Source organism: Podarcis erhardii (assembly GCF_964252035.2).
Source record: "Podarcis erhardii genome assembly, chromosome: 14".
In the NCBI taxonomy this organism is placed as follows: Eukaryota; Metazoa; Chordata; class Lepidosauria; order Squamata; family Lacertidae; genus Podarcis; species Podarcis erhardii.
Window position 1 is genome coordinate 5,396,077 of NC_138503.1, and position 14,122 is coordinate 5,410,198.

The 14,122-nt window shown below is 41.2% G+C and overlaps 1 protein-coding gene across 2 annotated transcripts in view; it reads right to left on the minus strand.

Annotated features, from left to right (window-relative positions):
- Positions 1 to 9,758: 9,758 nt before the first annotated feature.
- The window catches only part of CA12 (carbonic anhydrase 12), a 29,180-nt gene continuing 24,816 nt past the window's right edge, over positions 9,759 to 14,122 (minus strand). The window contains exons 9-10 of one of the 2 annotated variants that reach the window (XM_081839229.1): positions 11,259 to 11,346; positions 9,759 to 10,862 (exon numbers count right to left, since the gene is read on the minus strand). In XM_081839229.1, the coding sequence (XP_081695355.1) occupies positions 10,784 to 10,862; positions 11,259 to 11,346 (167 nt within the window). In that variant the 3' untranslated portion in view covers positions 9,759 to 10,783. Of the gene's footprint in view, positions 10,863 to 11,258; positions 11,347 to 12,054; positions 12,992 to 14,122 lie in introns of those variants that run through there. The other variant, XM_081839230.1, reaches the window with a different exon arrangement.

Consider the following 14,122-nt stretch of genomic DNA (forward strand, 5'->3'; position numbering starts at 1 on the left):
CATTACAGCAAGTATGATCCCATAATAAAATTTATAAAATTCTATCAGTCCAAGCATATATTCAAAAGGCATATTTATTTTTATTATTATTCACGACAATTACAATAATATGAACCGACCTGGACCTGTGATCATCATCTGAGACCCTTCATGTGCCTCCTCTGTGAGAGGTCCAGAAGGTGGCAACCTGAGAACAGGGCCTTTTCTGCAGTGGCCCACAAAATCTTTAGGCGCTCAGCCAGACAGTCGGCTGATTAACATTCTATGGCTTTTAAATGTGTTTGTGGGAGGGAGGTTAATGGCTTGTTTTTGTTTTCTTATGTATTTTGTGTTTTCTGTTGCAAACGGCCCCAGGATTTCAGATGAAGAACGGTAAGTAAATAACAACAACAACAGCTATATAGCTGGGATAGTCAGTAGCGTATGAGACTCTTAATCTCAGGGTGGTGGGTTTGAGCTCCACATTGGGGAAAAGATTCCTGCATTGCAGAGGTTAAACTAGATGACCCTTTACAATTCTATTAAATAATTGAAATGGCTACGCTTACACGACACATTTATTGTAAGTGGTCTCTGTTTTGTTGGATTAAAATTAGATTTTTTAAATATGCAGCTAGGAGTAATGTACACGTGTCTGCAAGCCATTTCCCCTAATAGAATGCATTATTGCATGTTGTTTTCACTAATATCTCCATTTCTAGGCATACGTTCCCCTAACATGCATTGTGGTTGGCTGGAGAACTGCATTGAAAATTAGGATAAGTGCAAATGTTGAAGGACAGACATGTTTCACATGTTTTGGAAAGTGTGAACTGGAGAGATTCTGCTTTAAATATGTTCTGGATCGAATTCCCCCTCTATCCTCTTGTCAGTCGGCTGAGGTGAGGAGGCGAGGTCTAAACCGATAAGCGGAAAGTTTTGCCCTACTCGTTGCAGAGTTTTCTTTAGTCAGCCTTTGTTAGAACCAGATTTTGTTAAAAGAACACAGTAAATAATATTCAGAAAAGCAAACTATTTATGAAAGTGCTTCTGCACCACTACAAATCAAAGTGGGGCTGTGTATAACAATAAAACAACATAAAACATAATTTTCAGAAGTTGATTGGCTGCACTTCTGTCCCTCCTTTTCTCCAAGGGAGCCCAGGGTGGTGTACCTGGTTAGGCTGCTCCCTATTTTATCCTCTCCACAACCCTGCAAGGTGGATTAGGCTGAGAGACCGTGACTGGCCCAAGTTCACCCAGTGGGTTTCATGGCTGAACAGGGATTTGAACCCTGGTCCTAGTCCAACACTGCACCATAAATGTCTTTTAAGCCATACATCTCCATATGTTACATTCAAATAATAAATGGATAAAACAAGCCCATTTTCCTACAGATTTGTCAATGTGAAAATTTACATCCCTCCTATGAACTAAATTTGCTGATTTGCCCATTTCTGCCATTATGTTAAAATGGTTTGCAAGGCGGTTGGGGATAAAAAGCAACAACACTTTAATACATTTTGGAAAATTTAACATGCTAGTAGGAAACTGCAAGGGATGGTTCAGGTGAGACCCCATTGTGTGGAGCCCATGGGTAGTACAGGGGCATGGCAGATGCTCCACACACTGGGATTGCCAAGGGCCTGCGTGAAAAGTCTACAGAGCCCACGCCAGGTTATCCTAGATGTGTCTTGGGATCTTTCCTCTTTGATTTTTAGGTTTGTTTTTATATCGCTCCAGACCTGGCTGGGGATATATTTCACATTTATATGCCACTTTCCTCCAAGCAGCTCAAGGTGGCACTCGTGGTTTTCCACATTTTCGGAGAAAAACCTCACTGAGTTAAATGGGACTTAATCCCAGGTAAATGTGTCCCACTGTATTCTTTGGGGGTGATGTCTGTGGAGGAAAGATGGGGTGGACAGGCAATAACATGGGGCTTCCAGATGTAAGTGCAAAGCGTTGCCACATAAAAAAATTATCACAATAGTTCTTGTTCTTCCGCTATGCACTAAAAAAAACCAGATATTTCAGCAAAATTCTTAGTCCTAATTTGTCAAAGTTTAGATAAGAATATCTTTGCTTTTTGCTCCATATAGGATTCTGCCACTAGATGGTATCAAACTGCTTCTCCTTGAGATTGCCACATCCCCTTAGTGTTTCAAAAGAAAAACTAAATACTGTAGACCCTGTGTCTTGAAATACACATTTTGCTCCTGTTGAGCAAGAAGCTACAGTTAAAAAATTATCTGCAGGTATGTGCATAACTGTTGATCTCTGTTATTTCCTTTTGCAGTGTGTATAAGTGAGATGTTTCATTTTTTTCACTCAGGCAATTCTTTTTGTTCCTTTTGACATTACTTTGGTATATTCTCCCTTTCCAAAACATGAATCCCTTTAGCTGGCTACAACTATACTGACTTTATGTTAGCTTGTAATGTTTCTGTTGTTTCTGTCTTAGTTGTGTGTCAATTAGTCTACTGCTTCTATTTACTGTATGTGTGTGGCAAAAATGTATTCTAAAAATAATTTAATTTTTGATATCTATACAACTCTAGAAATATTCCCATATTACATTGGTTGGCTGATGTTGGAAGCTGAACACTGAACAAAAAGACACAATACATTATTGTGGTCTTACACACAGCTGCTGCAGAGATAGCCACACACAATTTTGCTGCTTTGTGAATGTCTTCAGCCCAGTTCTAGTGACTTTTAAAAACTTTTAGCCTTGAAACCCCAAGAGGCTTAATTTACAATGTATTTGCGAAGTGGCTCATCATAAGCATGGCACGTTGCTTTTGCTTTTGTTTTATGTTGGTGTTATAAGAATTAGATGTTCATAAATGTACCAAGCAAACCCATACAAATATGTAAACCACATGTCTGAAACCCACAGAAAAGTCCTGAAACAATTTTCTCTTTCGCAAAATGACCTCAAATATTTCTCTGCAAGGTCGAAGTAAATGGGAAAAAACCTCCACATTGTGCTCACAAATCCTGCCTTAAGGGCACATTTAAGATGTGAATAGGATGAACATGTGACCTGGAATCGGGAATTAAGTAGTTATAATAACAAACTTCCGGGTTAGCGCCATCGGTGAATGGTGGAGTTCCTCCGATCGGAGGAACGGGCTCCGTGGAAACTGGGTCTTCCCGCCGCGGCGAAGGCAGGGACCCGCTAGAAATCCCAGGTGGAAGAAGCCTGGGAACGTGGGGTTCGGCAGAGCACCAGGAGCACCTCCCCTACTCGCGGGGAACCCTTTTCTGGGGCTCCGGAGCGAAGCGGGGTGAGCAGCGCGGTGCATCAAACCGACTGCTATTTTCACGGAGGGAAGCCGCGCAGCCATCGCTGGAGAGCACTGACTTTTTCCTGATGACAATTGGATTCTAAAACAAGTACCCGTGAGTAAAAACGGAAGATTGGATTAACGAAACTACAAAATTTACGAATTAGGCACGAAGCGGGAAGGTCTAAACAGGAAGTCCGCCTTCAGCTTTGTAAATAGACTGAAGCAAAGATCTTATAAGCTAATTAGCCTGGAAAATTGACTTAAAGACTGAAATTTCCTGCATTAATAAACAACAAAAAACCCCTTGACAGCAGGGGAAAAGGGGGAAATTTTTTTGATCTCTTAAGCCTGTGGGGAGAGAGTAAAGGAACATAAGTCTCCGTCGTCCCAAACCTGGGGACGGGGTGTCAGGGCAGAAAGTTTTGGAGATGCCCATCGATTGAAAGTGGTTTTCTTGACAGATAGTAAAAAGAAGAGAAATAAATTAACTTTAATGCCGCTTTCTGCATTTTGCATGTTAAGGAAACAAAGTATCTGAAAATCGAAAGTAAATTTTCCTTTGTTGGATATACTTCAAAGATGGATGTGAACTGAAATTGTGTCCCCTAGAGGGAGCTTGTCAATTTGTTGCTGCAGTTTATAGTGAAATTCTACAACTCTGGGAATTAGACCGTGGGACCAGCCGCCTGACCTTGAACAGCAATGGAAGAAACCTTGTTGTTTGACCTTGGCAGAATAAATGCTAAGCTACAGCAGCTGCATGAGAAAATGGACTTAATGAACGAAAAGCTAGACTCTATATCTGTTGTAGCCAGTAAATATGAACTAATAGAAAATAAGGATAAATAAGCTCCACAAAAATTAACTCAGGAAACTGGCTTGACAGGGCAAGTTCAAGGTCAGATGATGTCGGAAGAGGTTGTGATTGCACTTCAAAATATACAGATGAAGAAACCTAATGTCCTGCATGACCAAAAGTTGCAGTACTGCAAGATTGAATATGATGTGTCTCTGGAAGTGTTTGGAATTAAGGAAGCTTTCAGCTCTGGCGGGACTCTGGAATGGGTTGACAACTACTTCTGGAACAACTATTTTTTGGATTACAAAATTAACTTGGGGGAGTGGGACTCTGTGGAATGGGTTACCCTGATGAAAGAAAACGGAGACTATTATTGGTTCGAGTTCCCCGGAAACCCACCTCCCAAGGAGAAAGGGAAGAAATTACGGAAACCAACAAGGGACAGGGAAGGGTGTAAGAATAAACAGGAACAAGAAAATCTGCAGAGGGGGCGTGGAAGTGACTTAAGAGCCTCGGATATCAGAACACCAGATTGATGGACTGGATGTTAGACTGAAAGGACTGACATAACCCAAAACCAGGAAGAAGGGACATTGGATAAAAACTTGAGAACTTTTTTTTTATCTTTGGAATTAGTTTGATATTAATGAAACAACAGGGAATTTGTTGGAAAGGAAATAATTGGCGTTAGTAGAAAGGTTTGAAGAAGTTAAGTATAAATATGGTTTAAATTTTGAAATTTTATGGGAAGAAATTTAAGGACTATTTGCAGAAACTGTGTAAAATTAATGGATGTTAAAATGAAGTAGGAATGAAATGAAGTGATTTTTAACAATAAGGTTAAAAAGGAATATGCAAAAATGGCTTGATAATTAGACGAGAAATAGAATGATATAATATGTTTAAGATAAAGAACGAAGATAAAACAAGGAGGGGAAAATTTGCTGAATTAACTATTTGAATGGGAATACAAAGGAGGGAGGTGTGAGGAAGTCATGGAAATAAGTAAGTGAAATATAAGACAGAGAAAGAGGGATTTGTTTTTAACCTGTTCTTATTTTTCCTTTTTTCCCCTGTATTTTGTACTTTTTTCCTTTTTTTGGACTATGTAATTTCTTTTTTTTTCTTTTTTCTTTTTTCTCTTTTTTTCTTGGAAATTCCAATAAATATTATTAAAAAAAAAAAAGGTAGTTATAATAACAAAAGAGTGGCCAAAACCCAGATAATGCAATCAGGTAACCTGCCAGACAGGAGATAACACACTCAGGATTCTGTTTTAGACCGCCCCTTCTGTGATGTATGTATGATGTATTGGGGGAGGTGGTCCTGCGCTACACCCATTCTGTGTTGTATGTGGGTGGTCTGGGTGGTCTGGAGTTTGAGGGTGGGCAATTTCAAAAGTCTATTTAAGGGCAGGCACACCTTTGTTCTGGGTTCCTCCTCTTTCCTGCTTGTGGTGAGTGAGGACCCTGTTGCAAGAGTTTAATAAAGATCAGGCTTAATAGCTGGGTGGCACTGTGGGTTAAACCACAGAGCCTAGGACTTGTCGATCAGAAGGTCGGCGGTTTGAATCCCCATGACGGGGTGAGCTCCCGTTGCTCGGTCCCTGCTCCTGCCAAACTAGAAGTTCGAAAGCATGTCAAAGTGCAAGTAGATAAATAGGTACCACTCCAGCGGGAAGGTAAGTGGCATTTCTGTGCGCTGCTCTGGTTTGCCAGAAGCGGCTTAGTCATGCTGGCCACATGACCCGGAAGCTGTACACCGGCTGCCTCGGCCAGTAAAGTGAGATGAGTGCCGCAACCCCAGAGTCGGTCACGACTGGACCTAATGGTCAGGGATCGCTTTACCTTTTAATAGCTGCTTTGCTTTTCAATATCCTCTGGCTGGCCTCTGTTATTTCTCCTACCAATAGAGAACCTACAAAAGGACTCTATATGGGCTCTTGGGTACCCCATAAGGGAAAAGGAGCAGTTTTTTTCCTCATAACATTGGCATATTGTCATCATGATGTGATACAAACAAATTATCTTGCTTATTCATAATCCATTTAATGAACTCCCTGTCTTCTCTTTTAATTGGGTGGTGTGGCTACTTTCCAATAATTACTTTGGGCTAGGGTGTGGAAACTCAGGCCTGGAGTGTAGCCCTCTAAGGTGTTTGGCCCTCAAGGCAGTCCCAAGGTCACCAGCCTTGTTCCAAACCCTTCTCAAGTGCAGTTGCCCAGCTGGAGACAGAATTGTAGAGTTTGAAGGGACCCCGTGGGTCATCTAGTCCAACCCCTGCAATGCAGGTATGACAGAGCAGAACCAGACCAGAGACCGGTGGTGCAGTCCCCCTGAAATTCCACCAGAGGGCAGGAGCCTCTCTCTGATTGGCTACAGAGTCTGCTAGTGGGGGGGGCAGCACTTTGCGGGGTGGGGTGGGGAATAGAAATTGAGCTGTTTCTGAGGGAGAAGTTAGATAACAGAAGAGCTAGTAACAGAAACTGAAATGTAGCAACTGATTTTGAGTAAAGAGAGGTTAAGAGAAGCTGTGAGACATCTTATACTGTAGTTAAAGTAAACTTCTAACAGACAGTATGCAATTCCTGTCCCCACTTTGTTTCACAAATTTCTTTTTGCTTAATAAAATTTTCCCTATTTGCTTGATCAACTCCTGCCTGAGATGGTAAATGGTTAAACTTATGTGATTGGCATACAGAGTGTGTGCTATATTTAATAGGGGGCAGTTAGCGGGGTGAGTCCACTCACTATTACAGTGGCACCTCAGGTTAAGTACTTAATTTGTTCCGGAGGTCCATTCTTAACCTGAAACTATTCTTAACCTGAAGCACCACTTTAGCTAATGGGGCCTCCTGCTGCCACCGCGCCGCCGGAGCACGATTTCTGTTCTCATCCTGAAGCAAAGTTCTTAACTGGAGGTACTATTTTTGGGTTAGCGGAGTCTGTAACCTGAAGCATATGTAACCTGAAGTGTATGTAACCCAAGGTACCACTGTAATTGGTAGTAAGTGGTGGATCTGCTACAGCAGGAATCTCAACTAAAGGATCCATGACAGATGACCACCCAACCTTTCCTTAAAACCCTCTGGTGAAGGTATCTTGAACTATGATAATGCCTCTTGCTTTTCTGGATGGAGAGGTGTTTGTATGTGTCCAGGTGTGTGTTTGGAGTGTGGGTGCAATATACCCTACTGTACAAAGCTAAGAATCACATCTGCCGCTTTGCACATTTGTAGCCCTTGGCCCCGTCATGGGGGCCTCGAGAAGTTTGCCCATAAGGGAATGCCCTGGATTATTGAAAGCTAAGGCTGAAGGTTTCTAAAGCAGTAACTTGTACACAATTGCACCCAGGCTCTTAATTCCTCTTTTGCAACTTCATCTGAATTGCTTTAGTGCTCTAAGAATAGTAAGACAGTGAAACTCGAAATCCCAGGCAACTAAGCAAATAGTACCAGAGAGGGATGCTTCCTCCCTTTCCATTGCTCACATCCAGAAGAGTAAAGCAGGAGAATGATTACTGAGTGTCAGATGTCATAGTAGGATCAGAGCGCTGGGAGCTGTCTGATGTGCCAGCTGTAGACACATTGTGTGGTGGGAATTACTCTTCTTTGTGGTCTGACTCCAACAGCAATTTGCCCTACTCCTATTTTGGTTGTGGCCCAGCTCTTGAATAATATTTGTGTGGAAGTGTTTTTGTAATTATTGCTATAGGAGGTGCACATATGGGGGGGGGGGGAGGACACAACCAGTCAGAACAGGACATCTCTCTGTTTACATTTTTCAGTTTTCCTGTCAGCTTCACCCCAGGAAAATTAATCCAAGTGGCCAATTCCAACATTTGTGTTTTGGGGCTGAAAGCAAATTCTGTATCGGATTCAATATGGTATATAATGTTATTCCCTCAGTATGTGAACTCGGGCTATATAAATACTCAACCAGGCATGAGAGAGGACCAAGCTGCTGTGCAGAAATGCAGTTGTGAATATGTCCAAGGGGGGGGGGGTGAAACTAGTCTTTATTTTACCCAGGTCAACAACCCAGTTTGGCACCCCCCCACACACATTTGCATACACTCACAGGCTGGAAGCATCAAAACGCCCCTGGAGGCTTTACCCAAGGCAAAAAAACTGGCTATAGCTATGGTCCAAGTGACAGCCCCCTTCCATGACCCACCAACTAATTAACACAAAGCATAATCTACCAGATGGTGCACCATCACTGCAGATGGTGACAGCAGCCACGAAATTAAAAGACTCCTGCTTCTTGGGAGAAAAGCAATGACAAACCTAGACAGCATCTTAAAAAGCAGAGATATCACCTTGCCAACAAAGGTCCGTATAGTTAAAGTCATGGTTTTCCCAGTAGTGATATATGTATGGAAGTGAGAGCTGGACTATAAAGAAGGCTGATCGCCAAAGAATTAATGCTTTTGAATTATGGTGTTGGAGGAGACTCTTGAGAGTCCCATGAACTGCAAGAAGATCAAACCTCTCCATTCTTAAGGAAATCAGCCCTGAGTGCTCACTGGTCCAGGGGGTCACGAAGAGGCGGACATGACTAAATGACTAAACAACAACATAATCTACCAGAAAACACAAGAACACCACAGAGAGCTGTAAACTTAAGCATACTTCACTCTATACTGAATTGTGGCTCATGAATATTTGTTTCCTTATATGCTTTTAATTTGTGGTCCACCAGACCTGGAGGCTCTGAGCAGCTAACAAAGGACATCCATCACTGCCCTGGCCAGTGATGATTGACTAATTGAAATAAATTCGCCCCTTCCTTTGTTGACAAACAAGTAGGTCTTAAAAGACTTCTGAAAGGCCCCTTGACTTCAACCCTGGCCTGTCTACGTTAATATTGGAGATATTAACAGGGGAAATATGATGCTGGGACTTAGGGCTTAAAAGCAGCACCTTGATTTGTGCATGGAAAATAAGAGGGCAGAGCTGCAGATGGCAAAGCACCAGTATAAGCTGCTCCTGATTCACTAGTGGGTGGACTGTACCACTGCCAGGAGTGCGGGTGCAACACCTCAGGTGCAAGCCCCCATTTAATTAAGAATGGAGGCCAAGCAGTCTCACCGACATTTTCACTTGTGTTTCTGAGATATCATGGAAGACACAGGATGCCAATGGTGTAGTCACTGAAAGATTCCAGTTGTCCTTTTCCTGAAGATTCCAGTTGATTCTCCTTACACTTGCTCATGGGTTACCAACATTGAAATAAGTAGAAGTTATGTCGGAGTAAATATGCCCAACCTTGCAAGAACAGAGAGTACAGCTAGAACAAACTCAGCACTCACGTGCAGCTGGCATTGCAGGGGTGCCTTGTGGGTGGCAGGCCACCTGTCTTTGAGAAGGTTGTCCATTAATACGACTAATTTTCTTTGTTGCTGAACCAATGGGGTTCCCCGGAACGCAGTTTGAGAACAAGCCCTAGTATGCCTTGGGAGCAATCACAGTAATATCTGCACTATAAGGGCTGCCAGGCACTCCTTGCTATCTGGGTGAAAATCCTTGCTGTGGATTACATGAGCATCCCCTGGTCAGCTGAGAGCTCAGGAAATACAGGGAAACATCGCCTGGCTTCTATTCAGGAGAATAATTTTGTCTGATATATTTGTAAAACGGTAAATGATTGAAGACAAATGGGAGTTGCCACAAAAACTCTTAATAAAAATATTTATTACATGCTGCTATATAAAGTTGAAATTACTGATTAAGTATATATTTTTGTTTATTTACAAATTTGTGGCTTCTACCTGTTGTCACTAGCAATAACAACTAGGAGGAAACAAGATTTCTTTAGCCTGAACCTAATGGAGCTCAGTATAGTCTCAGAGGAAATGTGAGTTTTATTTGACCTGTTTTATTTGAAAGTACCTGACCCCTGACCTATAAACTGCTTAAAACTGGCGCTGGGAAACCTGCATCCAAAGCAGGTTTTCTATCCAAATTTGCTCATTTTCTTCTCAACATTTCCCACTGTTCCAATTCTATTATTGACACGATCTTTCAATCTGTCACCAATAATGTCATCTGCTCCCTAATACAGGTGATTCCTTAACATTAGCAGCACTGGTTTTCTGATAGGGGGAGGGGAGTCACATTTTCATACACATGAAAAGCTTTCTTCAAACTATAGTACTTTTTGTTACAGGTAGGTAGCCGTGTTGGTCTGCCGTAGCTGAAACAAAATAAAAAAATTCCTTCCAGTAGCACCTTAGAGACCAACTAAGTTTGTTATTGGTATGAGCTTTTGTGTGCATGGTATCTGAAGAAGTGTGCATGCACATGAAAGCTCATACCAATAACAAACTTAGTTGGTCTCTAAGGTGCTACTGGAAGGATTTTTTTATTATTTTATAGTACTTTTTGTTAGCCTTGCTCATAAAGCTCATATTTGAAGTCATAACATAAACAAAGTTCAACACAGCTCCTAATATGTTGTTTGGTACACTTTAGAAAAATATTTTTGGTGTGGGGAGGGAATATTAAGGCACATCTCTGTTGCACATCTACTTGAGAGCAAACTCTGTCCTTTCATATTCTATTGCACAAAGGAGAACAGCTGAACATGTCTCTTTTTGTGCTCAGGCAAAAACAATCCAGCAGATTTGAGTGATAAAGCAAGAGATAACAGTGGAAATGTTTGAGAAAGTAGTGAATGAGTGGCTACTAAGGTAACTCAACAGAAGCTTATGCTTGGGAAATATTCTCTTCTTTGCTGATGGCTGGCTTGTAGATGACGCCTTTTTCTTCCCTTGTTTGTTTGATGCTGAAAAGCAGAACAACTGGGTTAGTCAAAGCTGAAAATGCAATTGAAGAATATCAGCAATTATTTTAAAGCCCTGTTATATTGTTCTCTGAATTAAAGTCATGAAAGGACGGACTTTTCCTACACAGACAATGGTTAAAGTAGACATTCTAATCTATTGATGCTATGAATAGTGGAGCAGGGGGGTGGTTTGGACTCATGGCCCGAATGGCTCCAGTGGGGTGGGCAGGGTAAGGACACTGGGAGAAAGATAATTTGTGTGGTACAGTATCAGAGTAAGTCTGTAGTAAGACTACTGAAATTGGTTTCATCTGCTAATTGTACAGGACAATCTAGCTGCAGAGAAGAACCATGACTCTAAACTAACACCCCATGGAATGACAGTAACTGTCTTACCTCTTCTTCCTTCGAATCAGCCAAAAGGCTACCACGAGAATGAAGACACTGCCAAGACTACTGGCTAATACAACAAATGGAACAAAACCTAGGGAGGGCAAGGAAGGAGAGAGAAGCAGGCAGTTATGAGTAAAACATTGTAATTGAATAACTTGTCCCTAACCTGTTGTGATGCTATAATTGCCTTCACTCTTAGCAGCCTGTACTGAGGCCCTCAAAGGAGAATACAGAGTTAAGTGCTTTTGTAAGTACTTCACACGGTGCAGTGTTAAACTATGGATTTCACCCATACAATATATAGTGATAGCTGCCAACCTGGATGGCTTTAAAAAAAAAACAGATTCGACAAATTCATTGAGGATAAGGCTATTAGTCATGACAGTATATTCCATCTCTATTGCCAAAGGCAGCCTCTCACCTCAGTTTCCCATTAGAATAATAGGAAAAATAATGATCAGCCATTATTTGATAAATGCCATGGATAATAAAACTAAACATGACTGCCCACAAAGCATTAAAGAATACAAAAGTTGCTAATTGGAAGTTAGATTGTTGGGTTTGACAGCCAGTACCTTAGAAGAGGGCACTATTGACAAAGCAGGCAGTCAAGCAAATGCAATTACATAATTAACTGAGATTGAAACTTCACTTCCATGCAAGACAGAGAGAAGCCGTATTACAAAATATATTACCGGTACATTTCTACTTGTGCTTCTCCCTAACTCCTAATTGATGCTTCATAGACACTATACATTTTAAGCACATCTCTCCACACACACACACACACACACACACACACACACAATCCTGGGAACTGTAGCTAACATCTCCCAGAGCTACAATTCCCAGCACACTTAACAATCTACAGGTCCTAGAAGTGGAGAATGTGCTTTAAATATATTGTGTGTACGCAGTCTCAGTTGCATATTACATTTTCCAATCTAAGCACAGGGTGACGTCCGCAAGTGATTTTCCTGCAAATATGCAATGCACACTTCTCAACAGGTCTTTAGTGTGCAAGTCATGCATGTGACCCAATAAGTCACTTTTATATCCAGGATCAGGAATTAGGAATGGCAGATGTTACTCATGTTTGGACAACAGGATATTCAGATTTCTAAATCATACAGAGGAAATTGAAACTCTAAGTCAGTTGATGAACATGTATGAAATTGTTTGTCAAGACTTGATAATACTTTGCAGGTATTCCATATGTGATCAATCCTGAGTGCTGTCCTACAGGCAATAACTATCAAGAGGACTGATTGGAAGAAAGATATTCTTGTGCTGAAGCATAATATGAGCACAAATTTAAATGGAAATAGGTACCCCCAGGGTCACCTGCTATGAATCCAAATGCTGAAAAATATAAATATGCCAAATCATTTCCTGTCATCAACAGAAAGGAGTTATATTGGAACAGGCAAATAACTAACTGCATGCAGAGCCCAGGCAGTAATGAGACAGTGCTGACAAATGCAACCTTCACAATGTCACATCAGTACAACAAACACAAATGCTCATGCAGCAACCACCAGTACTAGAGAAATGAAAGTCTAAACAGTGTGTTCAAATACTGCCAGCCAAACCACTGCAAGCATATACTGTGTTGGCCTCTCTTGTTTCTGGGCAGTGGATTTAGACATACTGCTTGCTGGACTTTCATTTCTACCTGTCCAGATGGAGTCTGGATCCAGAGACTCAAGAGTTTCCGTCATCTTCCATCTGTTAGGCTGAAAGTTAATTGCAGCAGGCATCTTCAGCATCCCCCAGAGGTAAAAATCAAAGAGAAGTCCAACAAGTGTAAAACGAATGTCTCTCAAAAGCTCTTGACTGGCTTGAGAGCCACCTGCGGTCTTTTGAGGGTTTCACCACAAGGAAGCTCAGAAGAACCTTCAGCAGAGCCAAATTGATACATACTTTAAAACAAATGCATTTATTGAATGCTAATCTAAAATACTTTTAGGTGGTGTACCTGTTCCAATGCCCTCTGCTAAATGTGTGGATTCACAAAACATTCCTTCACCCCCACATTACATTCTAGAGAGGTAGCCCTGTGAACTGGTTGTGGCAAAACCAACCCCCCCCCAAAAAAATGTGTAGCACCTTCAAGACACGCACATCTATTTTAGAAAATGCTTTTCTTGGCCATGTACCACAGTACTCTGCTTTTTAAAAGTAATTTCTCTTGTGGAGAGAGAGATGCAATTTATTAATCTAACAAGTGAAATAAAAAAATATGGTATGGATGCCTTTTCGCTTTCCTCTTTGAATTAAATATATATTATGCAAAGATAATATACTATAGTGGGATCTCAGATGAATCTAGAACCATGCTCCTGGGATTCTACCTAGAAAAAATACAGCAAATAGTCAATTTGAACGTGACAATCTCATATCTGTGTTTTTTAAGTAATTCTGAAATTCCAGCCCTCGAGTGCCAAGCATTTCAGCCTTGTCTCATCCTTTGTTTTCTGTTCATTTTCCGTCCACTGTTCTTAATTTAATAAATAGGGATAAAGACTTCTATGATCATTAAGATCTGCCATATTGTTATTAATTCAGAATAGATGTCTTAGAGATATAGACCATGCAGCATTGGTGGGATTCCTGACACTTGTCTTTTCTTTAATGCTTCTTGAATATGCTTTAAAAATTGAGAATGGGGTATAGAATGCAGTGAGGGAGGCCAATTGTAAAGATTTAAGGATATAGCATAGATTACAGAGCCAGACTGGGACCATGACAGCTGGGTTCACATCCCACAGCCAGGAAGTTCACTGAGCGGCCTTTGGAAAGGCATTCTTTCAGCCTGACCTACCAATACCATAATGTTGTTTTACAAATCTATGATGCAACTTCAC